We start from the raw sequence: 23,806 nt of genomic DNA, 5'->3' as shown, positions 1-23,806 counted from the left end.
ACAAGAGTGTCGCAGTGTGTTCAAGCAGATAAAAGGGACAGAGGAAATCTATACTTCTATAACATCATGTGACCATTCTTATTGTTTTGGCACCTCTCTGATTACTGCTAGCAGAGAGGTGCTGATTTTTACATTTGTTCAGACATCTTTCACTTGTTTTTTATAAGCTCAGCTGCTTAAATATGTTGATTTGCAAAACAGAGAGCGCTTGGAGATCAGCCGTTTTGCACCAGGTATCCCTCCCAACAAGGAGGCGCAATGCCTACACTGCCCCCTATGGGTTTTGTAACAGTCGTATTTGTGGTGTCTCTTTAAGATGCTCTAGTCTAGCTGATGACGTCACACGTATGCGCTGTAGCTTCTCTGTGGAGAGCGAGGGAGAAACGTGCTAGACGGATGTTGTTTGGACTCTGTTCATTTTATTTATGCTTTGATACTACAGCAGCCGTTCAACCGGGCATTACAAGGTTGTTGAAGAGTGCGTTTATTAAAATTAACACTGTGGAATTCTAGTACCAGTGTGGTTGCGAGTTTTTTTGATCGACCTGATGACTCTGCCGCCTCCTCTCCTCCCTCAAACGTAACCCAAACGTTACAGTTTGACACATTTAGAACAATTCAGCGGATTTATATGGATGACCACTAGTTTAAAACTGATCAGGTGTGGACGAGATTATTTTATAAAAACTAATATCTCTGCTACGTCGTTTTAAATGGACCCAGCTACATGTGGTCAAAGTCTAAAACTACCTTGCAAGCCTGTTTTTAAGGCTTGCAAGGTAGTTTCATAAATTACAGAATAAATATACAAACCGCTTGCCATACCATTAGTCCTCTCAGCAGTTGTGCAGTTTGTGCTCTGTGGGTGCTTTCAGCAGTGGAGCCGCAGCAAGAAGACAAATGTTAGGATTGTGGAAAGCTTCTGAACGCGTCATGACAGTGAGGGGGTTGGACTGATTCGGACCTGCGTCCTTCTGCAGAACAGACCCCGCTGTGTGAGTCTTGGACAGAACTGCTTCTCTGAGCGGAACTCCACCGGAGTTCTGCTTAAGTTCCCGGGCGGAGCAGCTGCCGCGTGCCTGCAAGCCACATGGACCCTTCCCGCTGCGGAGCATGCTGCTAGCGCCTGGCGGTCGGAAGGAGAACCGTGAGGCTGTGCAGACCACCGAACCCGAGCTTCACGCGCCGCTGTCTGCTTCCTAGTCATGCGCACAGACAACCTCAGTTGAGGAACCCCAGTCGGGCTGAAGCATGTTCCTGACCTTCCTCCTCAGCTTCATCGTTCCTCCGGTATGGAGCGTTCACACGTCGTGGGAAAACTGGAGGTCCGCGCTGCACAACGGAGGGGATGAGTTTGAACCGCCGACCTCCCAGCCGCACATCGTCTTCATCCTAGTGGATGATCAGGGCTTCCGGGATGTTGGATACCACGGCTCCGAGATCAAAACTCCGAACTTGGACCGGCTGGCCGCGCAGGGAGTGAAGCTGGAGAATTACTACGTGCAGCCGCTCTGCAGCCCGTCCCGGAGTCAGCTGATGACCGGCAGGTAAAGAACCTACCTTGCAGTTGAAGACCGATCCAATCTTAAGGAAAGTGTAAAACCTTTATTTTTAATTCATTGCTGAAGTAAAACTATGACGGTATAACATGAAATTGATCCAAGGGACTAATTAGTTACTGTTTCTGTCGATGCATATCACATCAAAAATGTTCTAGTATTTGCTTTTATCAAATCGAGTCTCAAACAATCTAACAAATTCTAATCTTCATTTATTATACCAAAGAAACTTAGTATCTGCTCAGTTATCGGCTCAGTTTTGGTGATTTGCTAGACTGGTGTTTACAGGTGTCTATTCACTCCGTGCCAAACTGGAAAGAAATCAGCAATGAGTGGAAAGAAGCAACCATTATTGCTCATCAGTCTGGGAAAGAGTATAAGGCTGTTTTCAAACCATGAGGTCCATCATAATATCTCCCAATCATCCCAGAACTGAATGTCCCAGGAAATGATTCACCCCATGCAGTGCTCAAGAAATTGCTAGAAAAAAAGAAAAGATGCTTGATCTACAAGCCTCAGTTGGCATGTTATAAATGTTAGAGGCGTCGACAGCTGCAAATAAAATGAATTGTTTAAAATATTTAGCAACAAAAAGCTTATTGTTCCTGATAATTTGTTGTTGACGTATGTAGCAGGTCTGTCTTGTAAAGGAGACAATAGCTGCATTTCCATCACTAAGATGAGCAAAGCTTCATCAATATTACAATAATGCAGTGTTTCTCAAGTATTTTATTTCTTTAAGGTTTTGTTGCCTCTAGTGGCCTTTCCTTTAAAGTAGTTTGACAGGAAACAGGGTAACGACAGAGGAGGGGAAGACATGCAGCAATTGAACCTGCGACCACAGCCATGAGGACTAAGGCCTCAATACGTGGGTCTCACTTTGCCCCTGCACCACCTTCTCAAGTATTTTCTGTCAGGCCCCCCTAGGGGTCATCATCCCCCCCCTCCCACCCCCCCCCCCTCAGTATCCTTCCCTCCCCCAAATTGAAATACTGTTGCAAATCTGACAATATCTAAGAATTTTTCTGTTGAAACCACTGGCACTGTATGACCTGATTATCAAAACAGCTGTTTTGGTCATTTCCAAGTTCAGTTTAAGTCAATCAGTAATATTTAATCAAGACTGCTCAGTCTCAGAGAGAACAGGTGCAAATGGTTGACTGAGATGTGTTTTTACTCTTAACACAAAGTTTTTCAAACTGTAAACATTGGTTACAACTAGGGCTGTCGTAAATGAATATTTTAGTTATTGAGTAATTAATCTATCAATTATTCTTACAATTAATTTATTGGATAAAAAAAAATGTGATAATATAAAACATTGGTAAATCTAACATAATGGCAGTGTTACTATCAGATATCAACATCAATCCAATTTTTCATATTTGAGCTTCTCTAAAAATAACTTTTCTGTAGTTTAGAAAATTAACTTGCAACAAGAATAGCTCACTTTCTAAGTTAACCTGAAGAAAAGTTAAACCAAAATATGAAATTATATTCAGTTTAACAATAGAGGCAGGCTGACAATTATGCTAATAAAAATGTCTATATTCCAGGTTTTCCTTTCTGCATTCATCTTCAATTTAATAGATGAACTCTCATTTTGCCCAGCTATTTATAGTTTTGTTGACGATGGGATTTGACTCCTTCATTCATCACACACAGAAACACATCTACCCCAAGGGTGTAACTTTGTGTTGCAAATTGGTGGGGAGTCAGGTTTTTTGCAGTAGGGCCCATCACCTGGATTGGCTATTAATTTTTCTCTTCAGGTATAAATGCTACTATGTTATCTGGCAAAATGGAAACATGATCTGGCAATAAATTCACCTAATTTAGACAAAACATGCAAAATACTTGCAGGCAAACTGCAGCAGCTACTCACTCAAAAGGACAACTGATAAATGTGCAATCAGTAAAACAATATTTAACAATAAGGTTCTCAGTAGCATAAATTATTACTCAAATAAATCTCATAACATTGCTAATATCAAAACGTCCTGACGCAGTACACATTGACGGCTAGCTGGTCAATGATGGTTCTGATTGGCTGTTTCTGACTGAGCTGAGTAATTCTGTAAAACACCGAGAGGAGGCAGAGGAGGTCAATTTTTATTTATTTTTTTCAGAGATTGTCTTATGTTAGGACAACGAAAGTTTGAATACATATGTAAACACTTCTTTTGGTTTTTTAGAGGTGTGCCGATTGATTGGCCACCGATCATAATCGGTCGATTTCTGTGAAAAAGTGTATGATGGGAGATCGCTGATCACTGTTTCTTGTTACCGATCACCAAAATCAATCACGTTTATCTGACTTCGCAGCCTGCGTGTGCAGCTCATCTCCTTTTTCCTTCACACTGCACAAGCACAGGGCAACAAATCCTAAGCGATGTGGTGTGGAACTTTAACGGTCTGAGAGTGAATGGGGACGTTCAGCAAAAAACCTGATCAGAACATCCCTAGTTTTTTTTTAAGTGACATGCTGCAGCTTAGAGCAGACGTTCTGTGTGAGAGTTCACTGTTGGGTGGAGGTTGAGTGGTGTTAAGTCTGTGAAATATTACTACCAGCAGCGACGGTTCGACAGCGGGAGCAGAACCAGCGTCTTACACCGTCAGCTCGTTGACTTGAACTACTTTTTGGGCTATTTGTTTAGCTTTCTGACCGTGATGCTAATCCAGGTGAGTGTTGGTAGTTGTACGCTGCTTTACCTGCTGGCTGGCTGATCCGGATGTCTTTTTTTCCCTGCAGTGAGCCTCGATGTAGCCAAACTCCGTCAACTATTTGTTTTTGAAATGCCATATTAGATTGTGTTGATGCATTGTGACGTGCTTCACTCTCGAGGTAGATTTCTACCACAACATGCAAACGTCCCCATTCACTCTCAGACCGTTAAAGTTCAAAACCACATCGCTTACTCAGTAAATTAGGATATACAGCCTGGTGAGGCTTGTAAGATTAATAGTACTTATTTATTGAAATTAAAAACCTTTTAGGAGGTATTAAACATATTAAGAGATGTAAAGATGTTGAAACATCAGTCATCTAATTAATCTTTATTATGTCTTTCACTTGGTGATGGAATTGCTAAAATATTGAACATATTCTAATTTATGCGTAATTTAATGTACATAAACATACCGTATTTTCTGGATTATAAGTCGCTCGCAGTACAAGTCGCACCAGCCATTAAATGCATAATAAAGAAGGAAAAGACATATATAGGTCGCACTGGAGTATAAGTCGCATTTTTGGGGGAAATTTATTTGATAAAATCCAACACCAAGAACAGACATGTCATCTTGAAAGGCAATTTAAAATAGAATAGAGGCAACAACAGGCTGAATAATTGTATGTTATGCTACCAAACATGACGCATAAACAACGAGGCAGCACGGTGTTCAAGCACCGATGTGCTCGTTCCTCTAGCTGTGGCCACTTAGCTTTTAGCCCGCGATTGTTTTCTTTTTTTTTTTTTTCCTTTTCTGTAAGAGTAACCTCCGCTTTTCGCCAGTGCCTTACAAGTTTCTCGCTAATTCCAAACTTACTTTCTGCTGCTCATTACCGTTTTCGGCCGCATACTTTACTGTTTGCAGCTTGTAATCTGCAGAATATGATTTTCTTCTTGGTGCCATTTTGTTAATCCCTTCTCGGTTGTTTTTCTAAGTTACCGCCAATGTTGAAATTATCAACATAGGCCTAGAGCGCCCTCTTGCGGTTTAGTGTGAAAATAACATGTGATATGATATAACAATGTGTTAATTTCACACAAATCGCCCCAGATTGTAAATCACACCCCCAGCCAAACTATGAAAAAAACTGTGATTTATAGTCCGGAAAATACGGTATATTTAGTATGTTTCAACATACATTAGTTAAAAGATTTTAAATTGTTTAATATTTAAATGTAAGATTTTAAGGAGGTGGGAGGTTTACTTTGTACAACTTCAAGGAAGAATATTCATAGTTAGATTGGTTTGTTACCATGACAACAATCTGATGCTGTGAGTTTAATCTTTGAGTTTGAATTCTGTTTGTTCACAAATACAAATTAGTAAACTGCAAGTATAACTTATTGCTTTTTAGGTTGGAAATTAAATTACTCCCCCTCTCCAAGATTTCACTAAATGTAACACAGAAGCTGTTAGAGGTGCTGATGATTTTAGCACAAAGAGGGATCAAAATCCAAAGTTAAGTAGAACTTTAAATCCCTTCAAGACATGAACTGATGAGCATTCAGATACAAAGACTGAGACAGTTATGTAGAGCAGCTGCTGTGTGCTACCATGTAACATGAGCTGGGGAACAGATCTCATGCTAGCTGCTTGAAGCCCCTTGAATTTCTTTACATTTAGTCACATTCCAACCAAATTTGTAATAGTTTTTAGTTTTTCTTAATAGTTTACTTTTATTTTGTTGTGACTTTTACTATCTAATTCAGTTACTTTTAATTAGTTACTAGTTTTTAGTAATTATTATTTAAGTTTTATTTTATGTTAGTTTTTATTAGTTGTAATTTTAGGGGGATTTTTTTACTATATATTTGTATATTTATTCTGATATTTGGGTGCAAAATTTAAAAAGGTCAACTATTGTATTGTGTTTATGTGTACATGTGTTACAACTCCTCCCCAAATTCTAGCAGTGGGTGTAACACAAAAATCAGTAATTAAACAGTTGATGTTGGTAGGGGTATGGATGAAGGAAAAAAAAAAAAACAGTTACATAAAGTGTTTCACTGTAAAGATGGTTTGTAGTGTGTTTTGTTGCAATCTGAAGAGTGAAATAAACTTCAGTGGAGTTTGAAAACAAAATATGTGTGTAGGTTTTTGTCTGGTTGAACGATGTGGGTCTTTTTTTGGGGGGTGGGGTGAGGGTGGGGGATTTTATTGTAATCCATAGGGGGGCCCAGAAAATCTTTGGGAACTACTGGTATAGACGTTCCCGACATTGTGTGACAATTTCAAGGACATTAGATGGTGGCTGCGTGTCAGCTGACAGGAGTTGTTCCTTTAGAACCTTCAGTGGTCCTCTTACACCATGCCCAAAAACCAGTTCAGCAGGGCTAAAACCAAGAGACTCCTGTTTCGCTTCTCGGGCTGCAAACAACAGAAAAGGAAGTCCTTCATCACAGTTTTTGTCTATCTCATGACAATATTTGCACATCATGGCCTTGATTGTCTGATGCCATCTTTCTAGAGCGCCTTGTGACTGAGGATGGTAAGGACCGGAGGGAATGTGTTTAATGCCAAAAGACTGTAGTGTCTGCTTGAAGATTTTGGACTGAAAATTGCTGCCTTGATCATTTTGTATAACTCTAGGCAGACCAAAAGACTTCAGAAGAGCTTAGTTATGGTGGGTGCTGTGATTTTCCTTAGTGGAATGGCTTTAGGGAAATGAGTGGCAGCACACATGACATTCAAGAGAAACTGACTATATACCCTTCTGTTGCAAGGCAGGCCTTGAGATCCATTTTCTCATGAGTAATCCATTCTCAACATAAAACTTATGGGTCTTGTCACCATTTATTGAATCACTCACGCCTTCAAAGCATTTAGTGCGTTTTTAATCACTTTTCTGATCTTGGCTCAAACTCTCACGTGATATTGATAGCGGGAGAAAAACTTCAGACTTTGGAGTGAAGTCCTCCTTGAGGGGTGCTGACTGAAAGGTCATCTGCATCAAAGCAGAGCCAAGAACCGAGTCATCCAAGTTCACCTCCTTCAGCTTACGAGCTTGGGACCCGGTAAAAGCACTGACAGCAAACACATCAGGATGGGATTCCAACATCTCATCTTCACCCATCATACAACTGGGATTATTCACCACCTCAGGAATAGGAAGTACCTTGTCTCCAGCAAGATCATTCCTCATTATAAATTCAACCCCTTGAACAGGGAATGAGTTTCTCACCGCAACTTTGAAGAATCTAGATGATGATTCGTCTAGATTTTATCATTGCACTGATTTGCTTGGCATCTGCACAGAAATCAAACTTAAACTGTATTCATTTATTTCTATATACTTTACCTTTTCAAAAGGCTACTGCTTTATTTTTATAACTGCAAGTTGCGTTTTATTTCACTCCGTTTGTTGCCCAGACAAGGAGCACATTATGCACGTTTCGTTCTGTTTTTTCGCACGCGTTTTTTTTTTTTTTTTAATCACACTGTTACGACCCGTGTAGGGGTGGCCAGATCATAACATGAAAGGTCCCTCCTCATCCCATCCCAAGCAGCCAACACACACAAATTAAACATTTTACAGGGATATATATATATATTTGATTTAGATATGACAAAATGGAGCATATAACTTCAGAATGAGTTAGTGCCAAAACGACAAACGAAACTGTCTAAATAATAATCAACTTACCTAACTGAAAATAAATAAACCAAATGACAAAAACGTACCTCCCTAACTTAAAAAAACTGGAAAGAACTAAGATAACATAAATGGCAGCTCACTCCTACAAACTCCAAACCAAGATGTTTAACAAACAAAACAAACAGTTTGATGGCCGGTTGAGATGAGCAGAGGAGGGATCCCTCAGGAAGTCGGCTTTTATACTCGTCACATCCGGGAAGCCACCAGTCAAAAGCAGGCACCTACACACTCGTTTGCATAATCAGAATTAACGACCCCAGTCCTAACAACACACTTAACAGTGATTATTTACAAAAAGCAATCATTACGCAAACTGCATTTGGGAACAGATTTTCCGAGTTCCAAAAGGAAAAAGAATGACCCTTTCCCTGTCGATCGTCATAATGAAAATTACATCAAAAATCTGTTTTCTTTATTGCATTTCTTTAATTTTATCAATGTAACAAAACATAATACATTTATATTGTAATGGAAGGTAAACTTAAAGCACCATCGTACAACAGAGTCACGTGGTGCGTTGATCCTTCCAGGAGACTGGAGGAAAAATAAACATTTCATCATGATTGCTAATTATGTATACACTTAGTCATTTTGATAATAGTCTAACATAGCTAATATAAACACTTAAAGCCTGATTTGCCTTCATTATAAACCTTATATAAGCCTTTTAAATTTTTGCGGCTCCAGACAGATTTGTTTTTTGGAGGTTTTTTCGGTTCAAAATGGCTCTTTCAACATATTTGGTTGCCAACTCCGAGTTACACACTTGATTCCTCACAATATGCTCACAGCAAAATCATTTAAGTCCCTACAAACGGTCACCAGAGAGACGAGATCACTTCAGATCATGGTCCAGGAAAAATAAAAAGAGATCTGACATCTCTGGCATGAAGCTCGTTATGAGGAGGCTGACGAGCTCCAACATGTTGCACCTGTGGCAGCCAGGTGGAACTGAAACACAGAGAGCGCTCTGTCATGAAGAGAGCCCCTAGAGGTCACTGACCGTAACAACATCAGCTGGATAATGAACACACAACAGAAGATACCATTTTCAAAGAGTGTATTCAATTATCAACAACCGACTTACTGGCAGCTTTTACCGTCACCATTTTGTGGTCTAATGTTAGAGCCATGTTAGAGTATTAAAAGACTTTAACTTTTTTTTGGCAGAAAAAATCTTTCACATCAGTTTGAAAGACTAATAAATATGTTCATAAACACAAAACATAGGATATCACATATAATTTCCGTATGTTTTAATTTTATAAGCGCACTATATAGTTCCAGTTAATTGTAGATTTTTCCCATTAATTACCCTTTTATTTATGTGAAAACTATTTCAGTGTTTTTTGGGTTGGTTAGTTTTAGTTAACTATAATAACCCTGATTTAAACCACAACCTTCTTATGTTCAAGAAAGACACAGAGGGGGCCTTGTATTGTTCTGTCAAATAAATAAAAAATGCATGGCATTGTGAGGTAGCTTAAATGCTCTTGTGAGACTCTGTGTTTTTATCTGCCCTCATGAAGTTCATGGTGCAAATCTTTAACCTATCTGTTTTTCTTTTGGCTGTGCTTATGAGATTAGAGACTTGAAAGCAAAGGGTCCACGACTTCAATCTACAGCTGTGATGTACAACCCACGTCTGAAGAATGTGTCTATACATTGTGAGACCAATATTTCTAAGTGATCCCTTTTCACACTTCTGTACATTGTAAAATCCAATTTATTCAACGTACTTAAAGAAAGTTACACAAACTCTGTCTCAAACAAATTAAGCAAAGTAAGTTTAAGATTAGTGAGAAAGAAAACCTCACTCATTCAACGAGGACAAGGAACGCTGGATTCCACGTTTGGAAGGAGAGCAATGAAATTCCTAAAGCTCAGGGGGTCTTTTGTGGACTCTAGTGTTCCTTATGTGAAAGTAGGCTGACAGGAAAGGGGGAAGGAGAGGAGGGAAGACATGCAGTAAATGTCGACGGGTCCGGAATCGAACCCGCGGCGTGGACTCAAGGCCTCCAAACGTGGGTCGCACTATCCACACAGCACGCCCAAGAGTTTATTTTCTCTTGGACTCACAATGAGTCTAGATTTTAAAACGGACACCTTGGTAAGAAATGTAGTATCTGGCAGGCATGCTTCCTGTACAGTAGACTTATAGGGGACGTATTATGCAAAATTCACATTTAGCACATTTTTGTACTTCCATTTGGTTTTCACTGCTTCTAAACACAAGTGCTTGAAAAACCCAGCCAGCCATTTATTTGACAATAAGTCTTTTGTTTATTTTTTGGTATCTAGAAAATGAACCATTTCAAAAATCTCCCAACAATCAATTGTCACTTGTTACTTAGCAACCCCAACTGAGACCAGCCCGTCACCTATCGACCCACCGTAAGCTTCAGTACATTTACTCATCTGGTTTTTACTCTTGTATGTACAAGGGCTGCTGAAAGAGACAAATGCTTTGTTGTTGACTTGGTATCCAGAAATCACTTGCTGCATTTTTGTTGGTTGAGCATGAGGCTCCACTTTAGCTTTTCAAAGATGTAAGGTGTATAATTGTGCATCTGTTTGCAGTAATTTTCACATGGAAGTATAAATGTTGAGTTGGGTTCGTGGTCAGCAGTAGCTCATTTGGATTTAAAGTGACACAACGTCCTAAAACCTGCTCTTTCTGAAAGAAGCTCAAAATAGGCACAACTGATCAGACACAAAATGTAATGGACATGTTTTGTAGAGCCCATAGAACATCCTAAGCTGTTCGAGGAAGCATAATAGTTCACCTTTAACAGAAGGTAATGTTCATTTCACTGAAGGAGCTGCTGAATGGAGTGCAGAACAATAATTTTGTCAAAGAAAGAGTCAGACCTCAGAGATAGCAAGGAAATAACAAACAACTTTGCCAAAAAGAGGAGACAATCTGCTCTGAGGCTGACTGATGAAATGCAGAGCTGCTTATCTGAACCACATGTAAAGAGGATGTGGAGTGGAGGGCCAGGCTGTAGGTTTGTTCAGGAGCTTTTATAAAGAGGTTGGAGGAGTAGAAAGTGAACTTGACGTGAGTGATTTGAAGATAATGATGTGATTTATTGGCAATGTGGAACTGTGCTTGTGTAAATAAACTGGTTAGATGAGCGCGAATCCAGCTGCATGGAGAGCGGAAGTGCTGACTCTGACATGCGATAAGGCCGCCAGCTGTTTCTCCATGGGTTGACTACAAGATGAAGAAATGATATAACAATGCTCAGCACAGGGCTACAGCTACCCTCTCCTTCCATGGATACTTTTAAAAGAGCCATCCCAAACAGTCAAGTGAATATTTGGGCTACTGCAGTAAAGGAAAGACGACGTCTGAGGGCAGTTACTCAGACTGCATACACTAGTTTATAATGCTGGACGTAAACAGTTGGACCAGTCACCAGTATCAAGATGGACACAATTCAAACAGCACAAAAATGTCCTTCATACTATCCTTATGACTCAGGCTGGACACAGACTAAACACTTATTTACTCTGAAATAAGCATCATCCAACTTAGTTTTGCTAAAGGAAATCACTTCCATTGTTTGGGAACAATTTCCATTAGAAACAACTTGGGGTATTTTCACACCTGATAGTCTGGTGGACTTGACTTGATTGGTGACCAATGACTTCAATGAATCCCCATGACTGAATCCCAAAACCATCTCAATCGTAAAAACCTTTTTAGCAAAACTGAGGACATTTTTGTTTAATTTTGCCATTTCTATCAACCTTTTCAATACAATAAAAATGCAAGTAGATTATTGTTGATGGAAGTTTATGTGACTGTCAAGACTCTGGCTTTTGTGTTAGGATTTTGATTTTTGTGCTTTTCTGTTTAATAAGTTATGGTCCAGTTTAGTTTAGCCTTTCATGTTGATTGTAGTTTCATTATCTGATGTTACTTATTTTGGTTAGATTAGTCTTACTGTTGTATTTCTTTTTTCAGTCCCTTTTAGTGTTTCTAGTTATGTTTTATGTGGTTACTCTAGCTTAGGGTGACCAGATTTGGGTTTCTGAAAAGGAGGACACTTTTTTTGTTGGCGGGGAGGAGAGGGGAGGGGGGGGACTTCATCTCCCCCCCCGAAAAAAAATAAAATATATATTGTGTCTCGTTACTGACCTTAACAGTATGGAAAGCAAAGCTGCCTTCTGCTGCAGTGACGGCTGCACTGTCTGACTTTCACCTCTGGCTGCTTTCGCTGCTTTGCTGAATTCACGTGCACTTGCAGGTCGTTGGCACCTTTATTTGCCACAGACACATTAGTGCCTGACTTACACGTCAAACACTCTGCCTCATAGGGATCACAACCTTGACGAAAGCACGGGAATCTTTTCTTTAATTCCTCCGTAAACATACACTTTCATTTAGGCATTTTTGCCGTAGAATCGGCGAACACACATGTTCTATCGCCTGTCACACTTAAGGTTTAACTAGTCTAGCGGCCGGTGTACAAGTCAACTCAGCTATCTTTACTTTTCCCACACACACTCACACACATAATGCAAGGTGATTGGATTTGGGGAGAAGGGCGGGACTAATTTACCATACAAAGAAACCTGGAATGGAGTAGTGGAACGGAGTGGCAATGTAATCACAATGCACTGTAAGCTCTGTAATGTGTTTTGAGGCAGTTGACCAAAATCCCGGACGATTTTTAAATTCCCCCCGGACATTTTTTTAGGTCTGAAAAGTAGGACATGTCCGGGAAAAAGAGGACGTCTGGTCACTCTAGCTCTAGTTGTTTTTGACTTCTGTTCTTCCTTAGTGATTCTAGTTAAGTTTATCTCTCTGTCTAGTTTGTGTGTTCCTCAGTTCTCATTCGATTTGTCTTGTTCCTGTTCTTTGTTTTCTCCTTATATCTTTGTTCATCATGTTTCTTCTTACTTCTTCTTAGTGTTAGAATTATTCCATTGCTCTCCTGTGTAATCTTTCCAGCTTCCCTGTTTCTCTCTCTTTCTTGCTCTTCAGCCTGACTCTTGCTTCAACTACTCAGTTAGCTCATCAGGTCTGTTGTTTCAGGTCAGTATTTAAGCTTCTCATTCCCTTTTGCTAATCATCAGTCTGTATCGTCACATCACCTGTATTCCCTCATCTCTCCATTTTTGCTTGGTTCTTGGATTTTTTCATTCTATGGACTTTTGTAAGTTGATTTGTTCATTTTTTCTTCATTAAATCTCTACACTGAACTTTGCCTTCAGTCCACTTAGACCAGGGGTCTCAAACTCCAGTCCTCGAGGGCCACAGTCCTGCAACTTTTAGATGTGCCTCTGCTGCACCACACCTGAATAGAATAATTAAGGCTCTGGAGAACTGATCTACACAAGGTGGAGGTAATTAAGACATTTCATTCCAGTGTTTTGTACCTGTGGCACATCTAAAAACGGCAGGACTGCGGCCCTCGAGGACTGGAGTTTGAGACCCCTGCCTTAGACACATACATCATGGCAGTGATGTATGTGTCTTTGCATGAAACAAATGCATGAAGTTGTGATGTATCTTTAATTCTCTTCCAAATTTCGTTTAGTTCTCTGCTCAATCCTGGTACTATTGTGAAGTATGTACATTTCTCCATTTAAGACATTCTGAAATAAATCTGTAAAATATTCAAAGAAACTGATAAGATATGTGTCACTTTACACAACACAAACTGATTTTTAATAGAATCCATCTGGCTATGCAAGCCAGAAACGGTGGTTAGTCTCCCAGTCAGACCCAAATTCTAGGAATGAGTAGTAAATGATTGTCTCCTTATTGATGTGTTTGGAACATTTACACAATGCTTATTGGCTGTAAATACGTGCAAGCTTTTGTCTTGTCTGTGGGGAATAATGGCTGTTCAATTTTCTTCTAAATTTAACTTGCTTTCTGACAACTAAACTAGATTTTTGTTTTACCTTTTTTACACACCACAAACCTCAAGAAAAGGCAAAGGAGATTTAGAACGAGGTCAAAGGGTGAGGAGGCAAGCAGTACTTTGTCTCCAGGGTGTCTTGTTTTTATTTAAAGCAGATGTAGGGAGTCAGACTCAAGAGTTCCTGTTTGTATCAATGAACTCTCGTGCTAAATGCTTTGGATTAATTGCAAAGGGAATTAAAGTAAGAACAGAGAACTGGCACTCATCTGAACCAGAGGCTAAGCCAGACCTCCTCTTTGTTTTTCACTATGAAAGGAAAGTTTATCTGTGTTATTAATAATTGGGGTTCTGAGCCAGAGCCTGCAAAAGTGAGCAGATGGCTAATACAAAGCATGGTCATTCACCTGCTCCCAGGGGGCAGGAAGTCTTATTGTTTTTACTCGATTTATCCTGTTATTATTCTTGTTTCTTTGCTGAAAGTCATACTGCAGCCCAGCCCCTAAACGTATTACAACTTATATTTGGTATCTAAGTTCAGTAGCCACACCACTATTCAAATTAAGACTGTTGTAAACAAATATTTTAGTAATAGAGTAATATATTGATTATTCTTACGATTAATTGAGTAATCGGATAAAAAAAAGTAAAATATTGATCTTGTAACAATAATAGTTCACTTTCTAAGTTAACCTAAAGATACGGTGTACAAAAAACTGAAATTATTTTCAATTCAATAAAAAAGAGGCAGTCTCACAAATACGCTTATAAATAATGTCTTTTAGTTTATGTATTCATCTTCAGTCAGTTTAATAGATGAACTCTCACCCTACTCAGACATTTATAGGCTAGCTTTTGTGTTTATGTTCGTGACGGGATTTGACACCTTCGTTCGTCAGAAACTCGTCTACCAGCTGCGTGTCGCCATGATGAGCTCCGCCACACCCACACATTTGTTGAGACCAGGACGATATGAAATACATTTTTGCCGTAAAACTACACTTATGTTAATTATCTAATGCGCAGCTGACCGCAGTGTTCATTTTATCTGCTCACCTGTATAAATAGACCTTCAGCGCTCTTCCCAGTGCTACCTCATCAGATTTCCCTACTGTAGCTCGGATAGATAGCAGGTCTATCTGTCAGTGCTACGCGTCCAAAACTGCTACCATCATGTCTTCAAACATAAAACTATAGAGGGTTGTGTTAATGTTAAGTATATTGGATAACATTATTTGAGTGATGGGACTGAAGTGGAAGCTTAGGACTTATGGTTAGCTTAGCATTGGAACAATTTATATTCATGACGAAACCACAAGAAGATCACTTTTATCTGAACATTCAACCCGTTTAAAACGAAAAGCTGTAGCTGCATGCACTAATCCTTTTACTAGAATATCCTACCTGTTAAGAAATATTTTAAATACAAAGCTGCTGTACTCCAGGCATCACGCCAGTTAATAAGGATGCTTATTGGTCCCTCAAAGAACGACAGACCCGGACATTATCATCAATCGATAAAATCCTCCCAGGCCGAACTTGAAAACTGGACGTTATGCTGCTAATTCTTAGCTTTCATCAACAACCCAGCTGGAAGTGAGCGCTCCGCAACGCAAGTAATAACCCGCCGAAACATGGTGCATTAAATAATAAAATATAACTTAACAGAGCTTCCAGGCAGATAAATTTTCCTCGAGGAATTTCAATAATCGAGGTTCTCGAATCACTCAGGGAATCGTTTCTGCCTTAACTCGTATACAAATATTCAGGCATGTGGGTAGCACTATGGCAGAAAATATGTGTTCCAGATTATAACTTGAAAACTGCAAGTCTCCTTAACAAAATTGAGGTGGGCAATGTTTTCTAGAAAGATTGTCCAACAAATGAACCACTGTTCAAAAGTTGTTGATCAGGGGGCGAGCTCCGGTGGCGTAGAGGTTAGCGCACCCCACGCCTGGAGGCCCCCAGTCCTCGACGCGGCCGTCGCGGGTTCGATTCCCGGATCCGACGACATTTGCCGCATGTCTTCCCCCCTCTCCTTCCCCCTTTCCTGTCAGCCCACCGTTGTATAAGGGACACCAGAGCCCACAAAAAGACCCCCTGGTGGGGAAAAAAAAAAAGTTGTTGATCAGGAATTTTTTCCAGCATTAAAATTGCATTAGCCAAAACCCGTTTCTCCCCCTAGGATACAGTCTGAGCCAACTAAATCCTAACAAAATACAACACTACTTTTTCCCCCAATTACAACATAATAGTTACAAATTATATTGCAGATAATTGAAGTTATGAAACCATAAAAAATTCTACAATTTCCTTCATTCTGCCAACTAAACTGACCATCTCTAGCTGTTTTATTTTTTAAAATTCTTTTTTCAATCTACGCCACGAGGTGGCTCTGTAAAACTGAGAAATTAGTTATTGCACATACCTCCACCACTCTTAGCATATATATATAATATGTGTGTATGTTGTGTATATATGGTCATGGTTGGTGTGGGGGTGTATTTACAAATAACTTTCAAATTTTAACTGACTTTCAAACAATAAATCAAACTTTTACACTAAGGTCTCTTGATGTTTCATTTGTTTTGTGCATTTACAGTGCATTACAAAAGTGAGTACACCCCTCACATTCCTGCAGATATGTAGGACAACATTGACAAAGTGACACTTTGACGCAATGAAAATCCAGTGTAATAGCAGTGTAAATTTATTCTTCCCTCAAAATAACTCTACATGCAGCCATTAATGTCTAAACTGCACTGTTGCAATTTCTTTACTTGAAAATACAAAGAGGAAGAAATCCAACAGGGAATCTAAGAAAAAAGAGTTGTTTTTCTGCTAATCACAGCCTATCCCCTCCATTCTATCATTTTGACTGCCATACATCTCAGTTGTATAAGATTGAAATACATTATAAATGTGAATAGTTTAAAAACTTTTGACATACTTTATCAGTATAGTTAAGCCTTGTATGACTTTATCCAAATTGACATGAACCTTTTTAGCCATCATATTCATATAAAGCGACATTTATTCTGCCATACAATGATTTGGATGCATGCAGTGCTGTTTGCATGTATCATATTATGGTTGTTTTGGGTACATTTGGCTACTGTGTGTTCTTTATTTGTTATTTTTGTTCTTCTTGTAAAGTGTTATGACTTGTTGATACAGAGCAAAATGTGACATATTTATACATTTACAGTAGAATGAAACAAAAATCATCTCAATACTTTATATTTGAAAACTTTTTTTTGCGACAGACACAACTTGCTCAGTGAACATTGCCATATTTCCAGTGGCAACTTTGTAGCATTTGATGATTTTGTCATCAAATGTACTACGTAACTTTCAGTTTTGCTTAACAGCAATTCTTCCTACCATGATTCTACTAATTAAGACACCCTTATATATTCAGCTGTTACACAGGAACAGGGGTCTCAAACTCCAGTCCTCAAGGGCCACGTTCCTGCAGTTTTTAGATGTGCCACAGGTACAAAACACTGGAATGAAATGACTTGATGACCTCCTCCTTGTGTAGGTCAGTTCTCCAGAGCCTTAATGACCTCATTATTCCATTCAGGTAATGCAGCAGAGGCACATCTAAAAGTTGCAGGACAGTGACGGTGACCAGAACTGGAGTTTGACACCTGTGGTTCAGAAGGACCCTCTCTGATTATGAGTGAACATGACTTTATAAACAAAAACGTCACAAGAAATTTAGAAGGAACAATAAGTCAATTTTCTTCCCCTCTAACCGGAGAATAAGAACCAACCCTTTGCACTCCCACAAAAAATTAAATTCATTTAAAAATTGAATGAAGTTTCCCTGTGATGACTTTCAAAACCAATTCCTGTGCATTTTGTTACGGATATTGAGATAACAGAACACATTTTCATTTTCAATTGCAGAATTGATATTTAGTATTAGAAATGTATATCTAATATTTTTAGAAAGATTTTTAAAACTGGATCTTGTTCAAGAAATGCACTCCACTTTTAAGTTTTAATGTAATAAAATTTGGTCTAATGCAGGGGTGGTCAGTCCTGGTCCTGGAGGGTCAGTGTCCTGCAACTCTTATGTCTCCCTGCTCCAACAACCTGAATCCAACAGCTGGATCATCTCCCAGGTGCAGTCAGGTTCTCCAGAGTCCTGCTGATGACCTCATTATTTGACTCAGGTGTGTTGAAGTAGAGATTCTCTAAAAGTTGCAGGAGACTGACCCTCCAGGACCAGGACTGACCACCCCTGGTCTAATGGGATGAAGAGTCGACTTATTATATTAACAATAAAATTTTCTGGCTAATGTTTTTTTTGTTACTATTCACAAATGCTGCTTACTAAAAATCACCCCATTTTATATATTTTTTTAAGTGAAATAACTTTATTTAAGGAAGTTCTTAAACTTTGCACCAATACAAAAGCCCAATTGAAATTCCTCTTGCATTGTAAAACTTTTTTACTTTCTTCACTGTTCTTTTTTCTGCTCACTTCATCAAATTTTGTTACTGTTGTGTGCCTTGTCATACTTTTATTTTTATTTTCAATTAAAAAAAATATATATTATCATATGAATTGTGGATAATATACCCTGCAGTAGTCCACCTAAATATGTTCGTAGCCAAAACTGCTGATCTAGGGCCCAAAACGGGCGGGACAAAAGACGAATGCTGAGAACTGGACACACTATGCACTAGTGATGGGAATTTCGTCTCGTTTCAGAGTCCACTCTTGTGGCTCTGCTCCCAATAAACGAGCCAGCTCTTTCAGCATCCAAACAGCACTAAGTTCATAATCATCTGCTGACATATGTATTATTTGGCAAGTAGGAATGTTTTATCTAATAAATCCTTTTCTTCCCTATATGAGAAGTCTTATACTTCTTTAATTTTATATATTTGTTCTTACTTTTGTATATTAATCAAACCTTATATTTTTGACAAAAACAAATGAACTAAAGTAAGGTAACTTTTGTACATGCCACCTTTTGGAATACAACAACATTTAAACAGTCTGTATCCATCTATCCATCCATTTTCTGTTCACCCTTTGTCCCTAATGGGGTCAGGAGGGTTGCTGGTTCCTCTCCAGCTATGTTCCGGGTGAGAGGAGGGGTTACCCTGGACAGGTCACCAGTCTGTCGCAGGGCAACACAGAGACACACAACCATTCACACACACACTCACACCTAGGGAGAATTTAGACAGACCAATTAACCTGACAGTCATGTTTTTGGACTGTGGGAGGAAGCTGGAGAACCTGGAGAGAACCCACCATGCACAGGGAGAACATGCAAACTCCATGCAGAAAGACCCCGGGCCGGGAATCGAACCCAGGACCTTCTTGCTGCAAGGCAACAGCTTTACCAACTGCACCACTGTGTAGCCAGTCTGTATTCAATTATATATATTTTGTATTTTTTATTTTTCTAGGTATAAGGATAGTTTTACAAGGTCCTGTAAAACTGATCTGACAGAATGAGCCAACAAACGGGTCCTTTTCTTCCTGCTGTGTTTGGGAATATTTCAATGTATTTATGTCTTCGTTTTCTAATGGCTTTTATCCTTTTTATGTTTTCAAAGGTATCAGATCCACACAGGCCTTCAACATTCTATCATTCGTGCCACCCAGCCCAACTGTCTGCCTTTGGAGAATATCACTCTCCCCCAGAAGCTCAAAGAAGCAGGCTACTCCACCCACATGGTGGGGAAGTGGCACCTTGGCTTTTACAAACGTGGCTGCCTTCCCACCCAACGAGGTTTCGACACTTTCTTCGGATCCCTGCTCGGAAGCGGCGATTACTACAGTCACTATAAATGCGAAGGCCCCGGCATGTGTGGCTATGATCTGTACCAAGGGGAAGAGGCCGCTTGGGAACAGGACCGCGGCTTGTACTCTACCGTGATGTTCACTCGAAAGGCTGTCAGCATCTTGGCCAATCACGATCCCCACAAGCAACCCTTATTTCTTTACTTGGCCTACCAGGCGGTTCATTCCCCGCTGCAAGTTCCTGCTCGCTATCTCGAGCGCTACAAGGGAATTCCAAACCCACATCGCCGAAAATATGCTGCCATGGTTTCCTGTCTTGATGAAGCCATTCACAACCTGACCTTAGCCCTGAAACACTTTGGTTACTATGACAACACAGTTATAGTGTACTCCACAGACAATGGGGGCCAGCCATTAGCTGGTGGAAGTAACTGGCCCTTGAGGGGGAGTAAAGCCACCTACTGGGAGGGGGGCATCAGAGGAGTAGGTTTTGTTCACAGTCCCCTGTTGGTCAGAAAAGGGTCAAAATGTCAAACTTTGGTCCACATAACTGACTGGTTTCCTACTCTGGTGACTCTGGGGGGAGGCACCTTAGATGAAGATCAAAACCTAGATGGATATGATGTTTGGGAGGCTATTAGTGAAGGTCGTCCATCGCCTCGCCTAGACATTTTACATAACATCGACCCAATTTACATTAAAGCCAAGAACGGCTCTTGGAAGGCGGGATATGGATTGTGGAACACCGCTGTCCAAGCTGCGCTCAGAGTTGGCCACTGGAAGCTACTGACAGGTGTGCCAGGCTACAGTGACTGGGTGCCACCACAGACATTCTCCAACCAACGACTAACCACTCGCCACCATAATGAACGTGTGCGTTGGGACAGGGGTAAATCCATCTGGCTGTTCAACATCACAGCTGATCCTTATGAGCGAGTAGACTTGTCTCAGAAATACCCACACATAGTAAAGAAGATGCTGATGCGGCTGGTGCAGTACAACAAGACCGCTGTGCCAGTGCGCTACCCTGCAAAGGACCTGCGCTCCAACCCGCAGTACAACGGAGGAGTATGGGGACCTTGGTACAAGGATGAGAAGCAGGAGCGGGACGAGGAGGAGAGATATAATAACTTGTTTACAAACCATCTTGGTAAAAGAAGGTGGAAAAATAAATCAAGGAATATAAAGTTGAAACGCAAAGCAGAAAATTAGCTTAAAGGATTCATGAAGAAACCTCAGACTGCCTTTACTCAGGTATTAGCACTTCTTGTTTTAGACATTTTAACTCCAGGAAGTCTAAATTGGACTCGACTAAACACTACGGCGAAAAAGTGTTTACAGATTTCTTCTGTTTTAGCTTTTCTTCTGACTTAAAAATTTCACATTTTAATTTTAATACCACACAGAAGTAACTTGATTAAATAGAATAGGCAATTTTCAAACGATTATTTAATTTAAGAGAAAAAGCTAACCAAACCTGACTACAGCTATGTTTCCATAAAGGTTTTTTTTCATGCAATTTGAAGTATTGCATTAGAAAAGGTTGATGGAAATGGCAAAATTTTTAATAATTTCCTCAATTTCAGGAAAACGATTCTTTTTATACGAGTTCTGAAGTACTAAACATCACCATCCACTGAAGGGGCTGTGCCTTACCAGAGGCATGAAACAAGTCAAAATCCAAACCTCCAGTTCTCCATTTTTCTGAGATGTGTGATTCATGCTAGTTAGCAACCTCTACATCTTGTTTATTACAGCCATGTGCAGTGTCAACATCATGCTTTGCGGTTGAGTCATTCCAAACCACTAGATGGAAACACTTAATTTTCTTTGACTTTTTTGCAGCATTTTAAAAGTTTGCATGACATCTGGACGGACGTGACAAAAAATAATTTCCCTCTAAACTTAATGGTTGGTTGTGATGGTAACAACTGCCACTTTATGCTTTTCCTCCATAGGACCACGATGCTTTGGACAGTTTTTCCTTTTATAAAAAAAATTATAATTTATTCACTTAGGTTATATTTGCCTCTTATGTGTTCATTGACACAAAATATACAACTGGAGCGAAAGAAATAAAAAAAAAAACAGAAGAACTCTGTAAGGGAGTAGATTCTTTTTCACAACACTACATAGTGTGTAAGATGTGCTGCTGGAGCTTTGGGGATGCCTGACGGTGATTTGTTCAGGCACTGATGCCATGTCTAGACGGTGAAGACCTCAGTTCAGTCTTTGGACTATTTTTTGTTAGTTTTTTTAATAAGAATCTATTGTATGACTGAACTGTTGTCACTTGTACATTCATGTTTCACTTATAGTTGAAAATGCAACTTTTTTTTCTTTTTTTTGACTGTTGCCATAAATTTAAGGGTAATGAAGTGAGACTCAGTCCTATCATGTTTTCTTTGTGGTGCTATACTGTCGTGCTAGCAGATTTAGGATTTATGTCATGTTTGTATTCAAATATGCTGCTTGTTATGAGCATACTTTGTACTTTAGAACAATAACGTTCGTTCTACCAGTTAGAGGTCTGCTCAGGCACCGGGCCAACCTGAATCTAACTCAAGCAGCAAAATAAAAGCTTGGACATTTAGCTTTTTGTCTCTACTATCTTTCAACCTATGTTTGATTAGTTTATTGCAGCTGAATGTTCTTCATTCCATTTAAAAAGGAATACTTTTGTGAAAATATGTGACAAAAGTTACCACAAGGCTATTGAGCACATAAATGTCAAATCCAGTATCCTTGGGGCTTAACCTTGATGGAGCTTTTGTTTTCTTCCACATAGTCCTTAATATTGCCTTTTATTTTCCATTATGACTTGCTTAGATCTTGCAGTTCATGTAAAAAGAGGAATGGAGCTAATTATATGGAACAATCACAAGTTTCAAAGTGAATAGCTTTTTACTTAGCATCCATGTCAACAAAGGCCAATCATTTACACCTAAGAAATGCTTTTTAATAGAGAATAATTAACAGGTCAACTGCCTTGTTTGATGACCAACCCATGGTGGCTTCAGTGTATTTGAATTAGAACATTTTTGTGTCACCTGCTGTAGGGTTCTGGTTCTGTCTGAAGGATTACAGTACTTGGGAACAGGCTGAACAGCTGTGGGGTTTCCCCTTGGTCTGAGAGCCAAACTGCATACCACATCTTTTCCATCCACTCAAACTGGGATCCCCCAGATGCTGATTTTTCCATTGTGTCAAGTAATGACTTCAGACCACTCATGTTCTGACTAAATGCTTAGCCAGAGTCTGTTTAACAATGTTACTGTAAATTAATACAGTAATGGTTCAATTTTAGTAGAAAAGTTAAAGGAAGACATGAGATTCGTTCTAACTTAGGCTCTCTGGAGAGGTTTGCAGCACTTTGTGTCTTTCATTCAGTAAGTACTTAAGTACTTAATTCCTTGACATTGATAATTCTTTGACTGTACACATGGAAACAGAATTTCTGTCTGCTATAATTCCTAACCACAACCTATACATGCCTTACTGTTATAAGCCAGAGCTGACAGTTATAAAATATCCAATTTCCATTTGGTTGCATAGTGTTGAAATTTCCCATCCAACTGACAGAAAAACTCAAAATTCTCTGTCAATGTACATTTGTTTTCTCTTATGGGTATTACAGTCCTATGTATGAAGGAAACCTGAGACATTTCTCCTATTCACATATGATGTGAATTCGTCACATCACATGACAAATTCTCAGCACTTCTAAGCAAAAACAAGATAAACTGAAACCTCATGGACGCCAGATCAAGAGGCATTTGTGAGTCTTGCATTACTGCTGCTCTGACTGAGCCCATCCTTCCCAAGTAACCAAACACTCACCCTCTCCTGCAGTGAAACAATCTCTCAATTTAGTACCATCTGTGGATTAGACACCAACGTCAGAGTCTTTCTTACAGTGCAAAACACTGAAGGGTGCTGCAGTGTTCAGCAGTAAGCAAGCAAAATTTGTTTGGGTTCAACCAACATAAATAGTGACATATTGTTACACCTAGCATGGCCCTGGGCAGACATTCATTTTTTTCCTCTATTAAAAAATATCAATGGCAAGATGATTTTGGTTAGACTATGCAGAAAACTACAAGTTGGGTTAATTGTTATTCTTCTTTAAGCTAAGGCATTATGTTAGCTCTCTAACATAACAGTACCTCTGAAGAAAAATTACTATTGCAAATGTAATTTATATATT

At 39.5% G+C, this 23,806-nt stretch overlaps 1 protein-coding gene across 2 annotated transcripts; it reads left to right on the top strand.

The window, feature by feature from the left end:
- Positions 1-275: 275 nt before the first annotated feature.
- Positions 276-23,806, top strand: arsj (arylsulfatase family, member J). 2 transcript variants are annotated; one of them, XM_044097134.1, is made up of 3 exons: positions 276-1,547; positions 12,944-12,994; positions 19,413-23,806. In XM_044097134.1, exons 1-3 carry the CDS (start codon positions 1,252-1,254, stop codon positions 20,809-20,811), a joined length of 1,746 nt encoding a protein of 581 aa, XP_043953069.1. In that variant the 5' UTR covers positions 276-1,251; the 3' UTR covers positions 20,812-23,806. The 2 variants fall into 2 exon arrangements, with proteins under 2 accessions (XP_043953069.1, XP_043953071.1); XM_044097136.1 differs by lacking the exon at positions 12,944-12,994.

Source organism: Gambusia affinis, linkage group LG18, assembly GCF_019740435.1.
Source record: "Gambusia affinis linkage group LG18, SWU_Gaff_1.0, whole genome shotgun sequence".
NCBI lineage: Eukaryota > Metazoa > Chordata > Actinopteri > Cyprinodontiformes > Poeciliidae > Gambusia > Gambusia affinis.
This window is presented reverse-complemented; position numbering and strand designations above follow the sequence as displayed.

What these genes read in the sequence shown, in the direction of transcription:
- arsj (XM_044097134.1), top strand. Translation starts at nt 1,252, where the DNA reads ATGTTCCTGACCTTCCTCCTCAGCTTCATCGTTCCTCCGGTATGGAGC. An exon ending in AGTCAGCTGATGACCGGCAG is followed by an intron (nt 1,548 to 12,943) that starts GTAAAGAACCTA and finishes CTTGCTCTTCAG; the next exon opens with CCTGACTCTTGCTTCAACTA. An exon ending in CATCAGGTCTGTTGTTTCAG is followed by an intron (nt 12,995 to 19,412) that starts GTCAGTATTTAA and finishes ATGTTTTCAAAG; the next exon opens with GTATCAGATCCACACAGGCC.